At 43.5% G+C, this 24,095-nt stretch overlaps 1 protein-coding gene across 5 annotated transcripts; it reads right to left on the reverse strand.

Annotated features, from left to right (window-relative positions):
- Window positions 1-1,018: 1,018 nt before the first annotated feature.
- Window positions 1,019-23,780, reverse strand: PRDM1 (PR/SET domain 1). Of its 5 annotated transcripts, none has more exons than XM_036872132.1 (7): window positions 23,561-23,780; window positions 21,687-21,935; window positions 15,159-15,278; window positions 11,131-11,383; window positions 4,978-6,086; window positions 4,380-4,508; window positions 1,019-4,027 (listed from the first exon to the last, which is right to left on the reverse strand). In XM_036872132.1, the coding sequence occupies exons 1-7, from the start codon at window positions 23,600-23,602 to the stop codon at window positions 3,455-3,457; spliced, it is 2,475 nt and encodes an 824-aa protein (XP_036728027.1). In that variant the 5' UTR covers window positions 23,603-23,780; the 3' UTR covers window positions 1,019-3,454. The 5 variants fall into 5 exon arrangements, with proteins under 5 accessions (XP_036728027.1, XP_036728028.1, XP_036728029.1 ...); XM_036872133.1 differs by lacking the exon at window positions 23,561-23,780 and adding an exon at window positions 22,241-22,318; XM_036872136.1 differs by having other exon boundaries at window positions 3,766-4,027; window positions 4,380-4,519.
- Window positions 23,781-24,095: the final 315 nt, after the last annotated feature.

The raw sequence follows: 24,095 nt of genomic DNA on the forward strand, positions 1-24,095 counted from the left end.
TAACATGCAGTTAGCATGGGCATGGTACCATGAACTTGGTAATGGATGAAATGGGAAGCATGAAAACCATTTGCAAAGGGCTTTTAGATTTTTTTTTGTTTCATTGAGGGCAGTAGCACTTTTCTACAGGCATCTCTCTTATTCACATCTACCAAGTGAGACTCAAAATAATTTGTGCCTTTTTGTTTGTGACTGGAGAAAGATTAGTTATTGGAGCATCAATGGATGAGCAAGTAGACTCACTCCCAACATAAAACCCTTGGGACCACATGGCCAAGCCACCATGATCCCTGGGCTTCATACTAACAATGCCCAGAGGCTGGTCAAACAACAGCTTTCTTGAAATTTGCTTTAAATGCACAAGTGGCTAATCTACTTCCCGAGTTAAGATGTGAAGGAAAAAGATACAATGGGATGTAGGGCAGGAAGACTATGCAGAAGCACAAAAGCCCTGATTCCCCGTGGGGTGCTCAATGCTGGCTACTGAAGCAAGAATGATACCACCAATGGGCAAAATGCTCCTCAGGTTCCCAGGGCTCCCCAGAGCCCCTCACCCAGCAGCTGGCTGGGTCCACACACATACACGCTGGATCAAGGCTAGGACGGCATTTCTGGACTTGATCTCAAGTCTTCCTCACCTCACCACCACCCCCACGTCCATCAACAAAGTAAAACAAACAAAAAAGTCCAACAAAAGCAAACAAATCTTCCCCTACTTACTGGCTAATGCTTGAAATGATTTCCTTAGAGGGCACTTTTATAGCTCATAATTAAAGAGAAAAACCTTTGAGTTATGAGAGAGGCAAGAGACCAACCCTGTTAGAGCAGTCGCCGATAGAGGAGGTGAAATTAGGGAATCATCTCTGGGGGGGGGATGAAGGGTGAGGGTGGGGATGTGGGCAGGATAGAGGCAAATTGTGTCATGTTCAGAATTTGTTTTGGGGCCACCCTTGCAGTATGGTTAAGGTGTCGCTCACTCACCCTTCACTCAAGACACTAGACAAGCATTGGTAAAAGCATGAACATTTATATTTAATTTACATTTTGACAATTTGCACATAAATAACAATGTAAACCAGTACGTAAACATAAGATAGTTTGTTGTTCTAGCAAAGTAAAAAGCCAATAACTTTGGTTGGTTTTAACTTTGAGTAGAAGAGAAAAAAAAAAAAAAACCACTGTTGATTGTGGGCTCAACGTTCACATGTAAGAGGCCTCAGGGAAAGTCAGAAGGTAAAGAGAATCAAGAAGTCTCAAGCCACTGTGCAGGTCTCAGGAAAAATTCCCATTAATGAGAAAGCATGAAAGGGGAAAAAGAGAACAAATGAGTAATTGGGAATAGGAAGTGTTTGGTGTCAACGTCAGAATGTGATGCTTTGGTTTACCTACAATTAAGGACTGTGCTTGTCAAACACTGATTAAAAAATACCATAAAAAACTGTCAGTTTCGTTAAAGGAACAGATCAGTAAGGCTCTTAGGTTTCTCTGCATTATCCTAAATTTGTTGTTCTCTTCTGCAGGTTGACATTAGTTGCCATGGACCAAAATACTGAATATATAAACCAGATTGATGAGTGATACATCAGTTATTTAGGAAGGAGGGAGAGGAAGAGAGAGAAAAGTTGCAGTGGTCGATGGGATTTTCATTTCTGGGGCTTGGGTGTGACCACATCATCAGAATGTGGCAAAACAAACAAACAAAAACCCATCTTAGATTGTCCTTAATAGTAAAAAACTTATGTCTCTTTCTCCCTGGTTGTTATGCAGTCCACACCTTTGCACCAAGGTTTTAGGGTCACTTACAATAGCAAGGGGGTGCCCAAGCTCACCAATATGACTGTGAGGTCATCGAGTGCTAATTAAGCAAAGTCTCAGAAAGGGTTTGATTTTTTTTTTTTTTATGCCATTAGGAAAAGAAGGATCTTTCACATGGTTTGGCTCACAATTTAAGTGGTTATAAATATATTATATATACACATGGTATAGTGGTATAAATAGATTTATAAATATACATCATTCTCCGCTACACCTCAAATGCCAACGTGTCATCTTTGGGTTTAGCAGAAGAGGAGACAGAATGCGACGCATTCCAGCTTTCTGGTGCACACTGGCTCTCTCCTCTTGAGTAGCAAATCATTAGAGAAGCCATCACTTCCTGCACTACTGGACACACTCAATGAGGTAATTGTTGAACAACTCTGCAATGCCCTTTCTTCTTCAATTAAATTAACCATAAAATGTAAAAACACAAATACTGAGGAAAGTCTGAGTTGTACAGAAAAAAAATACAATTGATGTGTTGGGGATAGGAATGTTCATTACCCGCTTTGACTCTAAGACAACGAGAATACCCGTTTTCCGGTTTTTGGTTTTTAAAGTGTGGCCTGAGCCTATCTAACTCAAATCCTTCCTGGTAGAGCACCACGTTTGTGCAATTTTGACATAACAACAAAAAAGACCAACAACAAAAACACCCAGACTCATGCTCCCTCACCTCACCCATACAAAACCACCTGTGCTTTGGGAATGTTTTGCAGTGGTTTTAAACATGGCATTTTGTCTTCTTCACATTTTCAGATAATACATTGGGATGCCAAAGTCTCGTGGCCACCCCGAACGGTCACATGACTTTGGGGATGGGGCGACTCTGTTTTTTGGAGAGGGAGACAGATTAGCAAAGCCTTCTTGTCGCCTTTCTGGTAAATCTGTGATTAGGGGGGAAAATGCTGAACTATCTACAGAAACATACAAGATTCTCTCTTTCTTATTTCTTCTACCGAAGTTATTACTGGGTAATTCTGCACACATACCCCCAAGTTATACAGTGCTGTTCAAATGATACAATCCTATGAATGAACACATCAATTGTCTAACTTTGGCAACACCAAAACCTCATTTTCAAACCATTATTATAGAGGGAGGTCGGCTGACGTAATGTATTTGTTTACTAAATCTTAGGTACTTAAAACAGATGTGCAGAAATTATCTACAGAGAAGAGCCACCAGACAAAAATATAACACTTAACTCAAATTACAAGGAATTCTTCCAGTCACTGTAAACTTTTTTTAATTATTGCTTTTTGAATGATAAATTGTATAATAAATTATGAAGGATTATCATTGAAAAAATAATTATGGCTAGGCAATAGTCTTAGCAATGGGAGGGCTATGCAAACATATCCACACAAATATTCAAAATACACAGGTTCAAATATATAGATGGGGGTGTAAATAAGTATATATAATATGTATATATATTGTCTTTCCCTCATTTATGCCCTGAGATTTCAGTAACTTTGGGGATCCTTCTTTAATTCCAGAGAGGTGAGGGGAAACCATCTGCCGTCAGGAGAGCTTTGCAGAACTGGAATTATGTACAAGCGTTTGCTACAGGCACCCTGACTCGCCAAGTCATAAGTTAAGAAGACAAAACACCTTTTGTTTTCTGCAAATCTTAAGGATCCATTGGTTCGATTGTTTCTTGTTTGACCTTTACAGGTCCCAGAGGTAGTGGGTTGCTGTGAGGCAACTTCAGGAGGGACGGGTCTGTTGACTCGTAGAGGCTACATCCTGAGAGCAGTCCATTCCCCATGTTTCTTTGCAAAGACACTTTCAGGCCAGTTTCTTCTTTCTCTTTTCTGACCACGGCCAGAATCTCCTTCTCCACCACAGAGGTCACGTCAACGTTGTCCTCCATGTCCTCCAGCCGGTCGGCATTGTCGCTGATGTCAAACTTCTCGATTTCTTCGTTGATTCTGGTCAGGTCCTCCAGAGGCAGCCCCGTGGCTGGGGCCACAGGACAATACCCCTTCAGGTGGACCTTGAGGCTGCAGAGATGGATGTAGCTCTTGTGGCAGTGGGCACACTTGTGGGGCCGCTCCCGGGTGTGTAGGCGCTTGTGGAGTTTCAGGTGCACAAACTGGGTGAACTTGGCGGGGCACACCTTGCACTGGTAAGGTTTCTCTCCGGAGTGGAGTCGCAGGTGGGTCTTGAGATTGCTGGTGCTGCTAAATCGCTTGTGGCAAACCTGCAGCGTGGGGAAGGGGGCAGGGAAGGGAGGTGGGAGACCAGAAGGTTAAGAGCTGCCGAGTGGAGGGGCACGCTGCCCACCCACACCCAGCAACCTGGGAGGTGAAAAAACTCCCAGCAGTGTTAGGCAAATAGAGCGATGGGAACGCACTGCCCATGGGGTGGTGTTTCCCTTCCAGACCACTGTCCAACCACTGGAAGCTGGTGTGTCATCATCTCAGCTCATCAGCAGCCCAAAGAAGGCAGAATTCTTGTGCTGGTTAAAACTATGGGCTATGGGATGATGGGAGGGCGACTCCTGAGACACTGTCTACAAAGGTCGAAAGTTCTACCCAGAAAACACTGCCCACCTGGCATTCATGTGGCTTCTCTCCCGTGTGTACCAGGTAGTGTTTCTGCAGGTGGGCGAGCTGAGTGAAGCCCTTGTTGCAAGTCTGGCATTTGAAAGGCCGTTCTCCGCTGTGCACTCTGAGGTGGACCTGGGAAGAAGCTACACACGTTAGCTCGGCTGTCACTTGGCTGCAAAAGCGAACATTCCCATGCAAGGACTCGGGCATTTAGGATGCAAACCTCTTAAGAAAAGCATCAAGGTGAAGTCTTAGAACAAATCAAACCGCGATGTGATTTTTCAGAACACTCTGTTGTGTTGGAGCTAAAGGAACAAAAGTCATAGGCTAAGCAGGGACTCGAAACTGATGTTCTAGCGCAAACCCCACGTGTTTATCATTCAGAAGACACTCAGGAGAGGGGAAGCAACGTGTCCCAAGCGGTGCAGCCAGAGCAGCAAAGGCAAAGGCAAAAGCGAAGCCGCATCGACCATGCCCAGCCCGGGTCTCACACTGTGGAATGGCAATTTATTACCTGCGGGAAACCAACTAAATACCCACGCGCGTCGTGCACTCCCGGGGACAGACCCCCGCACCATCGGGCACCCCACGCCAGGCCTACCTTCAGGTTTGAGAGCTGGCCGAAAGTCTTGGCGCAGACGTTGCACTCGTACTTGATCTTGCCGTTCTGCTTCTTCAGGGGGTAGGGGAGCGTCTTGTAGCCGGTCATGTTCCTTTTGTTCTTGATGAGATTCACGGCCTCGTCGCCGCCGCCGGGGGCCGCCGCGGCCGCTGAGGTAGCTTTGGGCTGCACCACGTGCTCGGCCGTGGCGGCGGTGCCGGCCGTCGGGGACCCGCTGGTGGGGCTGCAGGCCTTGTCCTTCAGGCTGGCGGCCGCCCCGGGGAGGGAGAAGGCACTGTGCGGCGCGGGCACCAGCACCTCCCGGGGGTGCTCGGGCTGCAGCAGGCGGCGCGCCCCCTCCGAGGGCAGCGAGCTGGGGAGCGAGGCGGGCGCCAGCATCGGGGGAGGCAGGCCGCCCCCGCCCAGGAGGCCGCCGTACACGGGGTACAGCCTCGGGAAGAGGCCGAAGCTGCCGAGGCCGTTGATGTTGCCCACGGCGCCCAGGCCGTTGCAGTTCATGCCGTAGGGGGGCAGCAGGAACTTGGGGTAGTGCGCGTTGTAGGAAGGGATGAAGGCGGGCGGCAGGTGCGGGGGCGGCGCGTAGCCGGGGTAGGGGCCCAGCCCCTCGGCGGCGGCGGCGGCGGCGTACGGAGCGTTCAAGTAGGCGTAAGGGTCGCGGTGCTCCTGGGAGCCGGGGGCCCGCGGCGACACGGTGTTCCCGGGGCTGCCGTGCAGGCTCCGGTCCGGGCTGCTGCGCGCCGAGGGGCTGGGCGTCGCGGAGGACGGGATGGGGGAGTGCGCGATGTAGGGCGGCCGCTCCATCCCGTAGGCCAGGGAAGCTTTCAGAAAGTCTTCCGGGAGAGGGGCCCGGATCGGGTACACCACCCGCGGGTAGAAGGGCATCTCGGGGCTCCCATTTTTCCGGAAGTCATCCGCGTCCTTTTCCGAAGTGAGGGGTGAAATGTTGGAGCGGTAGAAGTCCTTCCCTTTGGAGGGGTGGGAGTCCAATTTTAGTATTTCTTTCACGCTGTACTCTCTCTTCGGGACATTCTTTGGGCAAAGTTCATGTTTCTCAGTGCTCTGCTGCTTTGGATGGCTCTGGGTTTGCGCTGAAATAAAGAAAGGGTGATTACTCAGAGGGAGACAGAAAATCGGAGCGACGTTGCCCAGCCCAAGTTGCTCTCTCCTTGAGCAGACCTGAGCCCCAGCTGCCCCAAGAGGGACACCTGGCATCTCAACGCCCACTTATTCTAGAAGGCTCTCGCCACTCCAGTTCCTTCTCAGCAAAACCAGGTCACTGGGGGCATCGATAAAACGAATAGCACCGTTTGTGTTATTTTGTTTCCAATGGTAAAAACCTCATGATAGGACAGTCCTGTTCGACCTAGAGTAGGAGAGCCTCCATGAAAATGGCGTGGAAAAGTACCGGGACGGGGTGTCACAGGTTAATAAAAGTCATTCTCATGTTCACGGTTTACCTAAAGGAAATCAGCACACCCTGCAAACTAGATGTGCAAGATTAAGACTCATTTCAAGTAATAAGCAGTCATCAGTTTTCACCTCCCTTCTTGTTTAATACGAATTTGATAAAACCCTGTTAAAACTGCCTCTCCCAAACAGACAGATTAGCAACGTGATGCCACCCCTTCCCCTCCATTTGCTGACAACACCAGAATTTCACTGAGGCTCTGGTCTAACCAGGCTCCCAGTAATGCTGTCCCCTGGAATCACAAGGCGTGACATAGGCATCACTGCCAAACCACAACTGGCACTTCCTGAGCCAGTTCAATTACTTAGAGCACCAAAGAAAACAGGCAGCAAAGATGAAAGCATGTATTCCAAAAGACGGCATATTGTTACTTGGTAAACAGACTGTTTAGGAACAGCAGCAATGAGAGGACAGGCTCTCCAGGCCATCGCCAGCACTGCCCCTCCAAACACACAGAACAAACGATGCCTTCGGGAAGACACCAGCCAGAGCAGGGAAAACCAAACACTCGCTGCTCAGCCTTCCCTGGAAACCACAAGTAAAATACATGCTGCTTAGTCGGAGCTCTGGTTGTTGGAGGGCAACCCCTCCAGCCTGCACACCTGCCGTAGGCATAGGCATCAGCTGTCGGTGTGTGTAGATGCCAGGAGAGGCAGGGACCTCGTGGCCTTAGCCTCAGAAGAGGACAGGCTTGGGGGACTGGGCTGAAGCCTCTGTAAAAGTATCATTCACTGTCTTTAAAAAAGTCCCTGTTCGATTTAACGGACGAGGAACTCCAGGCTTGATACCTGATAGGTCTAGAAATGAACTCTGTGGAACTCCAGAGTCTGAATTCTTCAAATCCATTCTCTAGACTGACAAGCTTGAGGGATTCGATTCCAGTTTGAGAGCCCCTCAGAGAATGTTATCTCTGCTGGCTGTTATCAGTTACTCCTGGGTGAGCCAGCAGCCCCAGAATAAACACAGCCCAGACACTATCAGGGAAGATGCTGATGGGGGCAGTGATGGAAAGCTTGTTGAGGGAGAGGGATTTCTGAAGCCACTAAACCAAAATAAATAGCCCCTTATCAGGCCAATATCAGTCTTTCAGTGAGGCTCAGCAGGCAGGAAGTTCAAATTGTCACTTTTGTTTTTTAAAGCTGAAATGGTAAAGGAAGAGAGACAACTAAGTTGGAAAGCCGATAGGCAAGGCATCTCACACCCACAGGAGGGAATTTTGAGGTGAAAAACAATGATTTGGAGGCATCCACCGAAAGATGTCACCCTAAAAGAAATGAAAATACAGAAACTTCACCATCATAACTTTCTGCCATTTTTATGTGGCAAATTACATCTAAGTCTCCTAACTTTCTTCACTGGCTTCAACACTGTCTTGGTTCTAAAATCCAATAAATTAAAGCCATAAGCAAAAAGTTTAAGTCCGTCCGTAGCACTGTCCCTACTATTTATTTAGTCTGGTGTTCTTACTGAGCACCTCCATAATCCGATTATTGAACTACCACAAAGCTAACGACTGGGGACTTCCCTGGTGGTCCAGCGGGAAAGACTCCGCCCTCCCAATGCAGAGGGCCCGGGTTCGATCCCTGGTCGGGAAACTAGATCCCTCATGCATGCCGCAACTAAGAGTCTGCATGCCACAACTAAGAGTCCGCATGCCGCAACTAACACCCGGTGCAGCCAAAATAAAAATTAATCAATTAATTAATTAATTAAAAAAAAAAACTTAAAAAAAAAAGCTAACGATTGGGCCAACAAACCAGAAAGTCGGAATTTATAATTTTCTGTGCAAAATACTGAGCACAGTGTGCCTAGCATATAGTAAATCCATGATATATGTTCGATATCTCTTATGCCTTCATAAAAATACATTTATTTCTTATTACAAAACAATATCCGGAGGGCAACGTCAGCCCCCCTCAGGTGTTCTAAGGTGGTGATCATGGAGTCTATGTGAAAAGGTACATTTAAAAAAACCATCCTTCAGCAGCTGAGTAATCAGTGGAGCTGGTGTCATTTCTGACTCTCCCACTCAGCAGCAGCTTGAGTTAACATGAAAAAGAAAATCAAGATCTGTTTTTGTTCTTAAAATCTTAAATGGCTGTAGGCGGACGGAGTCATTTCAAGAGTGAACTGCTTCTGAAGGCTCTGAATGGCTTAATTATGCCGACTCACATTTTCGATCTATAATAAGAACCCCCAAGACTACAAGAAAGAACCTAGAAGTTCTGCAGTAGGCAAAACAAAGTCTGTTTTCAACTGAAACTGAGAAAGCAGATTAACATTTAGAAGTCTATAATTTGGTCAACTGTTTTCTAGATGGGTTAGTTAGATAGATTGAAAAAAACTACCAAAAAAACTTGGGAGGGGTAAGAGTTAAACCTGATAGTTCCTATTCCTCTTCTTCGGTTTTTAAAAAATGCCTATTTATGATTTCTGGCTACTTATTTTTCTTTACCTCAGTTTTCTTCAAATCTCTTCTCCTCAAAACTCTACCAGTTGAACTATCACTGCCATTTTAAAGCCCTCACGGAGATTCTGACACAACCTCCATTGTGCTTGAAGCATGGAACCCAACACAACTCATGTGAAGACACAATCTACCTATTAGGCCTGATGAAACAGTGGAAATTTTCCTGATCAGCATCTCAATCATCAGTTACCACACCTAAGACAACTGGTTTCACAAGGCAACTGGAGTCTTGGCTTATTGTGACTGCCTATTGTTAACTCTCATTCTTTACTACGAATACTGGACAATGAATGGGTACCTGAAAATGTTAAACCACCATTTAGAAAAAATTCTGCGTAAACAGAAAGGGATATTTGAGGGAACAAAGGTGTCATTTCATAGTATACGTGACAGTTGCTTCTGAACACAAAGAATAAGCATTTGAATAAATGCAAGGCCTTTTAAGATCTTTCTTTGACTGGCAGGAGGTAAGGGATGTATGTGAAAAAACTTCTTTGTGGTTGGAGCAAAGTCACCAGGGTGGGTCATCTCAAATGGAGTTACTGTTCAAAAAAAAAAAAAAAAAAAAAAAATCAAAGTCTTTTTCTCAATCCGTGAATGATGAAGCTCAAGGAATGGGAGGAGACCCTCAAGAGGAAGTGACCGGCTATGCTGAGAAAGTCAGGAGGAAGCAGCACATCTTCCTGGGAGATGTCCTGCCAGAATATAAGTTGCCTTTTACCACTGGGCCTGGCACCTACAGGTGGTAAAACAGCTGAAGGGCTCCTGGGATGCTTGGCACTAGTGACATGATGGAGACTCTTGGAAGCGCTAAAGAGAGATAAGGGAAAAGAACCGCCACCATTGGCCAGGACCTGATTATACCCACCATGCTCAAGCTGAAAGCCAATTTGTTTCCAACTATTCTAAGACTTCTTCCTGAAGCTCAAGGTGCACTATATGTGTGTATGTAAGGGCCACAAACACAAATTTAAAGATGATCTTATGGTGGAGGTCCTTAAGCTTTTATAGCCCCAGCTTTTCAGAAAACTGCAAATATAGTCTTGGGATCACAGGGAGAGCAAAAGTAAACGAGACAGTGTGGGATGAGCACCAAATAGCTATAGAATTGGATTATACCTGACTAGGATAAATAATTGGTCCTAAAGTTTAAGTCAAATTCTAATTTATGTTAATATTAACATTCATCTCAAAGGACAAAGTGTGAACTAAAACAATTTAGCCTCCAGATAAAGCAAGTGGGACAGCATATGGACGATTGATGAATCTGGGTAAAGGGTCTCTGGGAATTCTTTGTACTGTTCTTGCAACTTCTCCTTAGGTTGGAAATGAGATCAAAACAAAAGGTTACAAAAATTTCAGAATTTAGAGGCCAAAACTTTTAAACCAGAAGGAGCTGATTTAAAAAACTGCTTTAAAACTTAGCAGTCTGAGAATATACAACCGTAGTTACAACAGGTTGGAATTTTATGGTAAATCTTAAATCATTCATAGAGATCACTTGAGAATGACTAAAATGAAGTAGGGTTTTGCAGAGAGGTCATGATAGCCAACTTTAAGCAAATAAAAAAGAAAAAGCTTGCAAACCTAAGGAACTGAGAATTTGTTAAGATAAAGTGATAGGTGGTTACTGTAATACTCATCAGGAGATCAGATAATTAGGTTTTTACCATTAGGAAGGAAGCTAAGATATAAAATCTTTAGGGTTATCCATATTCAAATAGATTTGAAAAATTATAGCTCCGAGTTTTTCTAGAAACAACCTTTTACGTTTCACATCAGACCATAACTTGCTAACCAAATGTGCATCTCTACAATATTTCAATGTACATGTTAAGCACTGACAAATTACCACAAACAAGGAACTATACCTTGCATCCTTGGCATGTCAGAACCAATCTCTATTATACTATAATCCTACCTGCCCCCTTTTGGATAGATTAGCATTGAACATATATTTCTTCCTGTAACTTTCTGAACATTCAAAGTAGCTCTTAGTATTTTTTAAATGATCAAGTTTCATTACAGGGAATAGAGACTAAAAAAAGCTGTTTTCCTGTTCCCAGTCCCTAGTTTAAGCCACCTACTTGGACCATCAGATGAAGCCATGTAATTAAACAACATGTTATTAGCGCAAAGGGGCAGAACTGACATTACTGGCATTTCTAATTTTTTTGTTCTGTAATCCACTTACTGAGATTCATCATTGTCAGCTCTCCAGGATAAGGGTAGTGAAGCCTTTCCGCAAAGTCCCGGCAATACCACACAAGAAGCTCCTGGTTGGCGGGGATGGGCTTAATGGTGTAGAAGTAGATGTTCATGCCGTTCTGACAGGCGGCCAGGTTCTGCTCCCGGGCAGAGTGTGCTGGGTTCACGTAGCGCAGCCAGTTGCTCTTCTCCTCATTAAAGCCATCGATGAAGTGGTGAAGCTCCCCTCGGGAATAGATCTGCCCAAAAGAGAAGACGGACATGGAAAAGAAAGCCCCAAAGCAACGAAAAGCTTCCCTGGCACCTCTGAGAATAAACCCAGCAAATACCGGGTTTGATTTCTGGTCCCTTATTGCCTGGTTAGAAAAGGAAATCAGTTTAGCCGGAGTTGTCTTGAATCAGCAGAAATAAGGGCAGAAACAGGGAAGGCACACTTTGTCAGTTACCTTTTCCATTTCAGTTTTAGTGTCTTTTCACTTCTGGGGAAAACTAACAGGAAAAGTAACAGAAGAGTGAAACACAAGATTTCATTTAAGGAGCTGCCTCAGAAGGAGTAAACAACCAGCGAGTACTGTTTCTGCTACCACAGTGAATGGCACACAGGCGATGCCACTAACTTGAGTTGCGATCACGCAGACTTTTAATGCTTTGAGTCACTGGGTATTAGACCAACCCGACTGAGTACGTCAAACCGAGTCTCTCAACTTTTTCTATGGCCTCTGTACTTGCCGTTTCCTACACCCCCGCCCAAGGCTTAAACTATGCAAACATCCTCCACCCCCAAGCCTCCAAGTCCAGCAGTAACACTTGTTCATATGAATACTTGGAAGCTTGCCTTTTTGTGGAAATGCTGGGTGAGGCCAAGGTGAACTTCACCTGCCATAACAAAGTGAACACTGGGACAGAAGCCAGCATCAGACAGTCTACTGAGAAGTCACTTTTCCTCTTGATAAACGTGTTCGGCCTTGCACTTTTCTTCCAAGGCAGAGGAGGGGAGAGGGAACCCTCTTATCCGTGAGGAGGTTGGGCTAAAACACCACTCACAGAACCACAGGGTTCGTGTTTTTGGTAAAAGAACAGAAAGAAACCATATTGTTCTTTAAAGGCAATGCAAAATGAAGAATTCAAAGTCTGCCCTAGAGTAATACTGCTTTTGGTTAACAGATACCCTCAGGCCACTCGGTAAAAAGGTAGAGAGAGGTAAGAATAGGAAAAATTAAAGTATACATTCTTACTGAAACTTTATAAACAACTTTATAAACAAACGCCTTACCCTTCCACAGAAAGTATCTCTCTTTCCCTCTTTTTAAGATGTGCCCAACTCGTCTTCAGACTTAAGAGATCCTTACATATATATAAGAAATACCTGGTTACCTGCAACTTAGAGGTTCCAAGTCATATGGGCCTGGTTCATAGCAGAAGTTTTGCTCTAACCGGACAGCAGGTTATTGCTTTGTTCTTAGTCACATGCTATGTTAGTCTCTAAAGTGTTTCTGTATTTCGCTCAAATGTTATCAGACAAAAAGGAACTCTGTCCCTTTAACACGGGCAGTAAACACCAGAATCACTTTCTTTTAAGAGTAACTTCCTGTAAATTGTGAAGGGGGAAATACATGTGGCTTCATCAAAGCAGCTTGTGAGAGCTTTTGCGGTGTGTTTTGTTAAGAGAAAATGGAACAAGGCCGGGTGAATTCTGCTATCAAGAGGGGTTTTCAAGTTTGTTTACTCTGATGTGCAAACTTCCAGGAACACGGGGTTCCATCGCTCTTGCACTCTTCGCTGGGCGGAAACTGCTTTCTAAAGCTACGGGTATGTTGATTCCAGTCAGCCTTCCACGGACTACAATTTACTGTATCCTCATTTAAAAACAGAAATGTCGATGCCATGAAGTCTTACACACACACACACACGCACCCACACCCACAAGAAAATAAAATAATGATACGTCAGATGAACACTGCTCCCTATCACCCTCACTACATTTCCATATATTATCAAGAAGATTAAAAACGTGCTGACTCATAGCACAGTTACAAGAAATGTCACTGGTTTCTCAACTTGAACATCCCTTCTCTTCTTTGACTGTGTAATTTGCATGAAACTTTTTCTTTCCTCACAACAGATGTTCATATTCCTGCCAGCAAAATCAGGATGCTTTTAGCAACATGTGGGAAGTTATCTCCTACAATATCCTTTGCATGTGAAGGACCGATTTCAATAAATCCTCCCAAGGAAAGCATTTCAGCTACTTAGAGTGAATCTTCAATGAACCAGGGAACTGGGACAGAGATAGGAGGTTCTTAAATATTTCTTGTCATTTTTTTCAAAAGGATCATGAATTAACGAGACTTATGCTGGATTTTCTTAATTCCGACCTTCAACTCCAAGAGTTACATGTGTCTATGGCTCACTTCTGAGAAGACCTTATTGGCAGTAAAGGGAAAAATGAACTCGCTTACATTTTGCCCATTATTAGTCAGCTATTAAATATATTTTAAGCATGACTAATTATTAAATAAAAATTGTGAGCACAGAACTCAAAGTGAAAAATTCTCAGTGATCTCTTTTGTTTGGAAAATAGTAAAATACATTTCTTAAAACACAAAACTTCCCAGATTAAAAACAAAAAGCTTGTTTCTTAGGAACAGCTTCTGAGTGATCCCCAAATAGAAGTCTTTTATAAATATACTTGTCCAAATGATATAAGCATTCTAGGTAAATCTGGCCAGAGTAAGTATAATACAATTTTTGTTGCTACCATGCAGCTGTTTCTTAAAAGAATTTTAGTAACAGTTTCCCAGTAATCATGTACATTTTATGCAAGTATGTATGTAAAAAATTGCTTTTAAATTTAGTAAACGTAGCTTTATTTTCTAATCGAGGAAACCAAGTATCCCAGAGAGATCTATGGGAAAATGGAAAGCAGTCCAATTTTTTCTCTGTTCATCCTAATCCAGGGTCTTTTACTCAAAGATTCCATCTAATTAGTTCACCTGTGAGGTCCTTTTTTATTTTTAAAATTAATTAATTAATTAATTTTTTATTTTTGGCTGTGTTGGGTCTTCCTTGCTGCGTGCGCTTTCTCTAGTTGCGGCGAGCGGGGGCTACTCTTCGTTGTGGTGTGCGGGATTCTCATTGCAGTGGCTTCTCTTTGTTGCGGAGCACGGGCTCTAGGTGCATGGGCTTCAGTAGTTGTGGCACACGGGCTCTATAGAGCGCAGGCTCAGTACTTGTGGTGCACAGGCTTAGTTGCTCCGCGGCATGTGGGATCTTCCCGGATCAGGGCTCGAACCCGTGTCTCCTGCATTGGCAGGCGGATTCTTAACCACTGCGCCACCACGGAAGTCCTGTGAGATCCCTTCTAACTGTGATATTCCAAAGGAAATTGTATTGGCCAGACTCTTTGGATGTTAAAGGAAAGTTTATCATCCCGAATGATTATAAGCATTTCCCTTACGCTATGGGAGTAACTTACGTACTGTCAAACCCAATAGTTTCATGGTACAGGTGCATTGAAACAGGACGAGTCTTGTGGTCCATCTTCATTCCCCTAGTACCATCTTCTACCCATCCTTCCTTAAAGGCATTTATTTTCGAGGTAATTCATTTATGATTACTTGTCCATTCGATTAAAGTTAAGTCAGCAAGAAATCAACAAGGGGTGAAATCTAAGGCTTGGTGACTCATTACTACTTCCTTGCACAGAAATGCAAATGAACTTACCCTTGAAGCAAGCAGCAAACTGTTTCCTTTCATCACAAAGCTCTTATGAATTGCAAAAATTAAAATTCACATATAGACCATCTCTCCATCCCTAACCACCTTACAGGCTGTGTTTCCCAGGCCAAACATTTAACCAGGTTCATCACGATTGCTCAGAATTCCCTACGTCCATGGGGACCCTGAATACTTGTGGGGAGCCCCAGGACACGTTGAAAAAGGAAGTGACCCAGCAATTTTAGTTTCATTTTTTCCCCTAATACTTAATGAGTCTGGAAAAATTTCCCTACTTACCCGCCAAAAATATTTCCTGTTGGCGTTCTTGGGAACTGTATCATTGGTGTAGATTTCACCTATTAGAGGTCCAAAACGTGTCCCCTTTGGTATGTATTCTTTACTCACCACTCCAATAACCTAAAGGGGGTAAAACATATGAAACAATGAGTTCAACTGTAAAATATTCATTGATCTTTTCATTTCAATGAACTGAATTGTCAAATGGTAATATAACCAACAATGATGAAATTGTACTATGGAGAGCAGACATTAATGGTGCCTACATAATTAACAACGAGCTTGACTTTTGGGGAAGACCATCTTTTAAACTCGCAGATCATAAGCAAATACATAACCAAGTATAAAACAGTCTAATTCTCTGGTGACTGAGGGTCCTCTATTTTACTTTAATTAATACTTTTTATGCGAGAACGGAGAGGGTAACCATTCCATTTTAGAACGAGTTTCAGATACTGCAGAATCAGACAGTCAAGGTTAGACCACTTCAGCCCGCTCCTAGTTTCCTATTTCTTCTTCTCCCTCAAGCCATAAACACAGTGTGCTTAAGGGGAATAAAATAGTTTTAACCTCAGAAACCAAAATAATGTTCTTTGGTTGTTCCACAAAGGCCTAAGGAACCAGAAACAAAACATATTATAATTTTTTCATTCCAGATGAGGGTTTTTTTTTTTTTCTTCTTATAACTTGTAAGTTCTCTTTAATAGAAGGGAATTCTTTCAAGTAACTTTGTTCTTCTCTAGCATCTTCTGCTCAACAGTGGTCAAAAGTCTTCCTTTGAAGTGGAATTTATACCGAGGAGAGCTGTGGGTTCTAAGATCTGAGGAAATGACCTTCTCAGACTTGGATGGATCACACATTTTGACTTTGTAGGGCCTTGCTAAAGAAACATGTTAACTATACCAGTTCCTCCTTGATCGTAAATTTCTTTGGGGGGGTGGGTTTGAAAAAAAAAGTCACCAACCAGGAATCAGGAAGCAATTCAAAAGAACTCCTTCTCTGTAATAGTCCCTTAGGACATTTTGCAGTACATTTTGTTTTGGTTTTCATTCACTCACTTTCCTCTTTTCATTTTCTTTTTGCTCCAAACAGCCTACAAACCACTTACTGAATACTTTACTGATACGGACCAAGAAGGGAGGTAAAACGTATTTATTTCCAGTTTTTATTATCCCTGGTGGCTCCTTTATAATTGTGTACCTGAAATGGTAAGGCCCAAATACATGAAGCAATAAATGTCTGCAGTGGAATCTAAGATTTTGGTTATGATATACACTGACACCTCACTAATCTCATCAATAATTTGTCTCCGTTTAAATGAATATGGAATAAGCATACCTACATGCTTGTGACAGACTAGGCTTTCTCATGTACGTGACTTAAAGAATTAATTTAAAAAAATTTAGTATTCAATATACAAGCCAATGGAGCATACCCAGACTGGAAAAACAGAAAAAAAGAAAATTTCCTATACCTAACACAAGTTGAAACAAGGTTGGTGAGCTAGTGTTATTTTTGGCCCGTTATGAATTTCTGGCAAGAGCTGAAAAAAGCAGATGTTCATTTCATCCTCCTCCTCTGCCTCATTTACATCTATCTGCCCTTTCAATAACAGTTCATCGTTATTGGTATATGTTGGCAGTATAGCTCTGGGGGACAGGAGTACTTCAGAACAGTCTTGAGATAAAAATACATCCTAAAGCTTAAGTAGACTTACTTATTCAGAGGCTCATTGTTTATGATATATTATTGAAAGTAATTAATTTGAAAAATGCATGGAATTGGCTTCTATGACGCAAATCATTTGGCATTCATATCTGAGTGATTATTCCATAATATTAAAATGACAAACAGGAAAAACAAATAATGTCATTTGTTGGTGAGCCAATAATTAGCAGTTGATATTTTCAACATATCCACTTTAAAGCAGTAATTTTAAAAAAGGTACTCAACTGGTTTATCAACCTTGTTTTAAATTATAGTCTCTCGCAGACAGTGTCTTGGGGGTCAGAGCTTGATTACCAACAAGCAGCATGACATTGAGGCCAGGGTTTTTCTTCTGAATTGCCATTCTTTTAACCAATGGGCTTCGTGGTATTCAGCTATCAATCTTACACTAAGAACCATACACCATTTTCTTACGGTCCAGAAGAAGTCAAGTAGCATTTTGTTCCCACAAAGGAATCTGCAGTAGACATAAGCCACCTGACACCTTTGAGCACAGCTATAGGCAAGTCACTGGGGAAGCTGTATGACAGCACGGGAAGTAGCTCTTGCCGTCGATAACCTTACAAATGAAACTCAGCGGGCCAGACAGGAGAATAATTTGTTAGGAAAGGGAGGTCTGTGAAAATCCTCAAGTCCCAAACAAATAAAAAGAGCCTCAATATTAGATTATCTTTGCAAGTGAGACAGAACCCTAATATTTTAAGCTGTGTGATGCACAGAGCTTTGGGTACATATAAACTCACACATATGAATAAATAGACAGAAAATCATAGAATTTCAAGGTTGGAAGGAACGGTGTAGCTTATATACCATCTCTATCCGTTCCCAGTCCAGCACCCTATCTCACAATCAGCACCTTCACCTCAAATCCATGTCTGAGACATTATTCAAAGAGCACATAAGAGCTGCAACTCTAAGATTCTAATTCTAAGATTCCAGTGCTCAGCCAGGTAACCGGAGTGGGGATCGGAACCAGGGTAGTTTTTCGTGGGAAGTGGGAGACCAAGTCATACTTCTCCCTCTGGCCCTGGAAAGATCCAGATGTGAATCTTAGCCAACAAAGTTCTATCCTTGGAGCTAGCCTATGATACAGGGGAACCTGGTATGTGCCTTGAATTTCCCAGAGCTAAAAAGACTAAGAATGTGTTCACCTAGTTCAGGAAGGAAACTTCACTGGAACTGACCAGGGTCCTAAAGCATCCCCGCTGGGCACGGACTGCTGTGTGCCTCCCATAAACCCACCAGCGAGAGGACACTGGCCTCAACACTTCCCCGCCTGCCTGCTCCTCCCCACTGTGTGTTACGTGTGGGGCTGACCCCTTCAGACCTGTCAGTGGCCTCAGTTACAGAACATACCCTGAAGTCCGAGGCTTGCAGACAAAAAACAGGGCTTGTTTTCCATTTTACAAAATGAAGATGTCACAACTTAGTACAGGTGGACTGGGGGTGCTGAATGAAAGTCTGATAGTAAGGAGAATAAATGTGCTTTTTTTTTTTTTTGAAAGCAAATTCCCTCTTTAGAATATATGAATACACATGCATCGCAGTGAGTTTCAAGCAGAAACATCATTCAGGTCTAAATGTGGTATAAGCATCCTCACCCCAAATTATATTAATATCATTTAAATTACTAGCTACCTCTTCCCCTCTCCCTCCATAAAAATGACTCATTCGATTAAAATTCTATTTTGAATACAAGGATAGTTGCATTGAGATGACTAGAGCTCTGTAGTGGATCAAGACTTCAGCCTGTACTTCACCCCATTTTTTAAAAAACGGGGTGGAGTGGATAGCCATGTTTTAGGAAAGTTTCCTTCTTAATTATCTTCATATAGAAGGAAATGCGGCAATGCCTGGGTACATGGTCTCCACAATAAAAGGCAGCATGAAGAGGGAATGGCACTTATGGCAAGATACTTTTTAGAGATGGCTTAATAATGGACTTCAATGAAAATGGACACTGAGTCCCCATCTTCGGCCTGACGTTTCACTGCCACACAACTCTGGAGGTCAGGCTCAGAGCCACAGAGCCTCTGAATTCAACACAAGCAACCTCAGTACAGGCTCCTGCTTCCAGAACAGAAGTGTTTAAATCGATCTTTCTGTATTCAAGTATTCACAGAAGATTATTTCAGGAGGTCAAGGGGAAAATCCCCCTAAAAGAATAACCCAGCAGTTTAAAAAGTTTTAAAAGTTTTTTGAATAGTATGTCTATATTTGGTTTGAGTTCTGGAAATAGGAAGTAAGAACAGCCTCATTAAAGGTGCAGAATGATTCTAAACCAAATCTAACAATGAGGGTCAAGACCAGAAATATGGTTTGTATGTTTTGTTTTTAAACCAAAAAGAAAAAAGGTGCTGACACATAGCACAAATTCATAATGAAAAATGGTCTTTGCTAAAAAAAAAAATCCCCAGGATGTCAGCACATCAGTACATAATGTAACATCTTCTGCTACTTAAATGAAAACATTTAAAGAAGGGCAAGATAAATCAGTCAGAGGAAAACTACACGTACAAAGGCTTTTTTCCTCTTTCCACGGCTTGTGGGACTGAAAGAACTAACTGAATAATGATCATGTAAACATTTCACCCATCCTGAAGATTTCTGTTCTAGAACTGGTGTGCAGCTCTCATATTCTCAATGGCTCAATCCCACGGTTCTCTTTCACCACCTGGAGGGACCTCTCCTTCCCCAAAGTGCAAAAAGGAAGGAGGGAGAAACAGAATAACAGGTACACATTCCAGAGAGAGCTTAAGACAGTATTACATTTAAGTTGGTTTCCTGGTTGCTCTTATGATGAGGGACTACAGATATACCGCTCTCTTCAAGCATTTCTAGGGGAAAATAGAATAAGAGAAACCTGATCTCTTATTAGGTTCGTTTTGAAGGACCCTCCTTAGGAATACAGGCACTGTATGCTTTTTGGGTGCGGAATACATGAAATAGGGAGTTACACATTCAGAGAAAAAAACACCAAACAAGCTTAATAAATGATCGTCCTGAAGTTATGTTAAGACGATAAATAAAACCACAGTGACACCAAGAGGGGCCAGTGTAGCACAATCAAGTAGCATTGGTTGGGGAAGTCTGAAGAACTTTGCTCCAAGTCCTGGCTCTGGCTCTAAGTATATACCTTAAGTAAGTGACTATCTTTCTGAACCTTGGACTAAGGGCATTATTCTATTTAGCTATGATTTTACATAGAATGATGAAAATTGAAAAACTTAAGCTAAGAGCTGAACTGAGGGTAAAAACACTACAGAACTTAAAAGGCAAGGCTGACCCACAGAATGGAGGTCTTGATTTCAATCCCAAGGGGCTGGATGGGGCAACACAGCACAATTGAAACCTGGGAACAGATCAATATTTGGTCAAATTTGATATGGGAAAAAATGCTACACCTTATAAAGCCACAGCCAAACCTTAAATACCCAAACAAATCCTACACTGATTCCATGGGCCACATATTAAGAGACCTTCTATAGAGAAGGGCATTACTTTCAGAAAGAGGTGTAATTAAGGCCGATCTCTGGCGTGAAATTTTTGGTAATGTTCACATAAAAATACAATTTAAATTTTGCTTTTTATGAAATCAGCCTCCTCTCTCCCAGCAGGAAAAAAGAAAAAAAGAAAAAAAAAAAAGTTGAGCTTTAATGAAACCCAAAGCAGAGTTGCTCTATTTAATTTTAGACAGCTGTGTCACCCCCTCACCAAAAACACTGAACTCAGATACACAAACAGGAAAGAGACAAAGTATTTCCCAAACCGGCTCTCAACTCCTTCAAATGCTGTTCCTTAGGGAAGGAGGAAAGTGATTTGACATGGTTGTAATGAATAGTCCCAGTATAGAATTCTAGGCTCCTACAGCAAATGACCCCCTTTTTGCGACTTTCTGAAGGCAGTGATAGGACGGACAGTGACCTGTGGGAATGGTTGTGATGGCAGAGCTGTGGAGGGGAGGATTCCTCCAGCTCAGCCCGGCAGGCAGTAGACCAATGAAAGCAGCTGCAGTAGCTGAATTCTCAAAACAAGAGGTGGTTCTGCAAGTTATTTCACAGCCAAACATTACGCCTAGCTACAATCATTATAGAAAAGGGTAAACACAAATCCTTTGCTCATTCCAAGTTTGGGTTTTCAGCCCCTTTGAAACAACAAAGGGTGTACCCACTTCAGAGGCCAAGAAGAAATTGGCCTGCCAGCCCGGTCAGAGCAAAGGAGCTGCCACAGATAAACAGGGGTTAGCTCTGATGTCATCCGGACAGAGGGCACTTTTACATGAAACTCTTCTCGGTTTATACCATCACTTCAGTTCATAAACACGTCAAGGTTTTGAGAACAATTTTAGAAACCCAGCTAATAAAGCTGGCTCGTTAAAAAAGTAAATAAATAAAGCCATCTCATGACCAAAAAGAGACAAAAGAAACATGTCAAACATTTTTTCTAAGAAAAAGTTTCTCTCCCTCAAAAGCTAGTATACTGGGGGACGAGGGCCAGAATAGCCAGAAAACTTTCTCAAAGCTGCTGACAATTTCACCCACCCCATGCTGCAATTCGGCTTTTCCAAGACATGTCAACTTGCCAAAAGATTTCAGTTTACTAATTCGTATGGAACAGTCGAGAGCTGGAGAAATAAGAAGGGATGGACTTAGGGTAAGAGAAAGCAATGAAAGAAGTGAATTAAGTGATCAGTTATTTACTGATACTTACAGATTCTCACAGACATACGAGGCCTCAAGGGCAAGTAGGGAGATTTGGCGTCAGGTGCCAATCTTCTTCAGCAAGAAACCAGAGGCTTACCTCTTTGCTGTTTGTGGCATATCTGAAAAGCAGATTCCTCGGTAAGGATGCCTCTGCCTGAACCGAAGCGCCTCCTTCGGTGCCAGAATCCCAGGGGTGGTCGTTCACAATGTATGTACACTTCTCCTCAAACTCAGCCTCTGTCCACAGAGTCATGTCCGCGTCCTCCATGTCCATTTTCATGGTCCCCTCAGTCCCCTCTGCCAACCCTGGAACCTTCACAGCACTGGAGTTACACTTAGGGGCAGCCTGGAAGAGAAAGGAAAGGCCTTTAATCCCCATTGTCCTGTGGCTCCTCCGAGAGAGGCTATGACTAATACAGTCGTCTGAAGACTTTAAAAGCAGATGCAGAGTGCTTGGTACAGTTGAGTAAGAGCCAGAAAGCCGTAGAAAGATTGCCTTGGAGAAGCAAGGTTTTTAAATGCTATCCTTAGTCAAAAAAAAAAAAAAAAAAAAAAAAAAGTGTGGCAACCACATTGGGGGACAAAGTGAAAAAAAGAAAAAAAGAAAAAAGGAAAAGAAAAGAACCACCTCCAAACAATCCCTGGCTTTACCTCTCACGGCAGAAAAACGATGGGGGCGCCTAGTCCTCTGTCCCAGGACGCCTGGGGTCATGGCCGCCAGACCCTCAGCGCTGTGGAAAAGCTGCCTCAGAAAAGTGTCACAAACAAGGAGAGGAAGAGGAAGGAGCTCTGTCTGCCTCTGAATGAAGCTAAAAATGGAAAGCGCGTGTGGTGCAGGAGCGGAACCCAGCCTGCCTTTTCCAAATGGGGAAGACTGAACTTTCCCACCAGCTCCCAACTCAAAACAACTTTCAAAACAACTCGCTCCCCCCCCTCTGCAGCGCGATCTCTTTCATCCTCTCACAGGGAAGGCTGAAAAGGGCTGCATCCTGCCAGCATCACTGAGCTGCAGCTTTTCCGAGATCATTTGGACCATAGGAAAAGAGAAGGAAAGATGGGGGCGGAAGGGGGGGGCAACTCCCCGCAGTTTCTTTTGACTGTGGGCATCTGACGCCAAATTGAAAAAGTAAAAACAAAACATAAAACTGTTCAATAGAATTCCCTGGAGAGAATTCCTTTAGGAGCCCTCAGCTACAAATAGCACTTTCCATTTAAATCTGAAAGTGTACGAATTCCCAGAAGTCACTGATGGGCTACAGTTTACTGTAACTAAAGTTATAACAAATACAGAAGGCTCAGAAGACAAGCTCTGCTTCCACTCATAAACTGATAAGGGTATTCCCGCAAATCCCCCCTCACACGCAGGAAAAGTGCTTTCCAAAGAGAGAGAGAGAAAAAAAAGGTAAACAACGTCTGCAGTGTTTTCGCATACAGACGGGTTGGGGAAGAAGTAGGAACGTGGGTATCATTTCCATGTAAGAACATGTCCTTGTTAGAATGTAAACATAACACTGTCCAAGTCCTTCAGGGTGGCTTTTCCATTCTTTTATTTCTTCCCTAAATATGATGCTCTTTAAAAAAAAAAAAAAAAAAGTCGGATGCGAAGTTGTCTTTCCCTCAGCCACGATTTAAACAAACGTGCTTATTTCTACGTAGTTGCAACATGTACAGTCACGATGCCAAATAAGTGTTAAAACCAAAATTTAAACTTAAGCCAACGCGGAATAGTTACTTTGTTGGACGGGTGTGGGCGGGAGCCACTACCGAAATTTCAATGAACTGACAATTATGCCTAGAACTGAAAGGGTTAATGATTCATAAGGAAAAAGTCTTACAAATGTTTGACAGTACTAAGCGCCCTAAAGCAGAAGCCCTTCTGGTTTCTACTACGACTACGTTAGCCAAGAGAAAAAAAAAAAAAAAAAGTTTTCAGATCAATTTCAGAATGAAAAACAAGATCAAGTTCCTTACCAAGGTCGTACCCACACGTTTTTCCAAGCAAATATCCAACATCTGAGATAAGTGTCGCTCATGCCTACACAGTCCGCATGTGCTCCGCGTCCCCTCCCGGCGGAGGGCTGGCGCGCACCGCGGCGGTGCCCCTCTCCTCCGGCGGCCGGCGCCCGTGTCCCGACTCCCGGCGCGGACAGGTGCCGCGCTGCCCTGCCTCTCCGCAACACTGGAGGGCCGAGTGTCACGGCAGCACGCTCAGTCTGTGTTAACCCGGCCGGCGGCTCGGCCCTTTCCTCCTCCCTGCCGCAGATTTCCCATTCGTGATTCACTCCTACCAGCCGCCCGAAGTGGGGGCGTGGCCACACCTGGCCGAGCCGTGCAGAGCTCACCCCAGGGCTTTCCCCCAGCCCGCGAGCGCCCAGAGCTTCCTCTCTCCGTATCTGAATTTCAACATTTACTTGGAATCTTCTGACTTCCCTTTGAGGGCACTTAACCTCAGCGTTTACTCGGGCTGTATTGTATTCTAAAGACTCCAGACCGCCCTCCTTCCTGC

Source organism: Balaenoptera musculus, chromosome 12 (genome assembly GCF_009873245.2).
Source record: "Balaenoptera musculus isolate JJ_BM4_2016_0621 chromosome 12, mBalMus1.pri.v3, whole genome shotgun sequence".
In the NCBI taxonomy this organism is placed as follows: domain Eukaryota; kingdom Metazoa; phylum Chordata; class Mammalia; order Artiodactyla; family Balaenopteridae; genus Balaenoptera; species Balaenoptera musculus.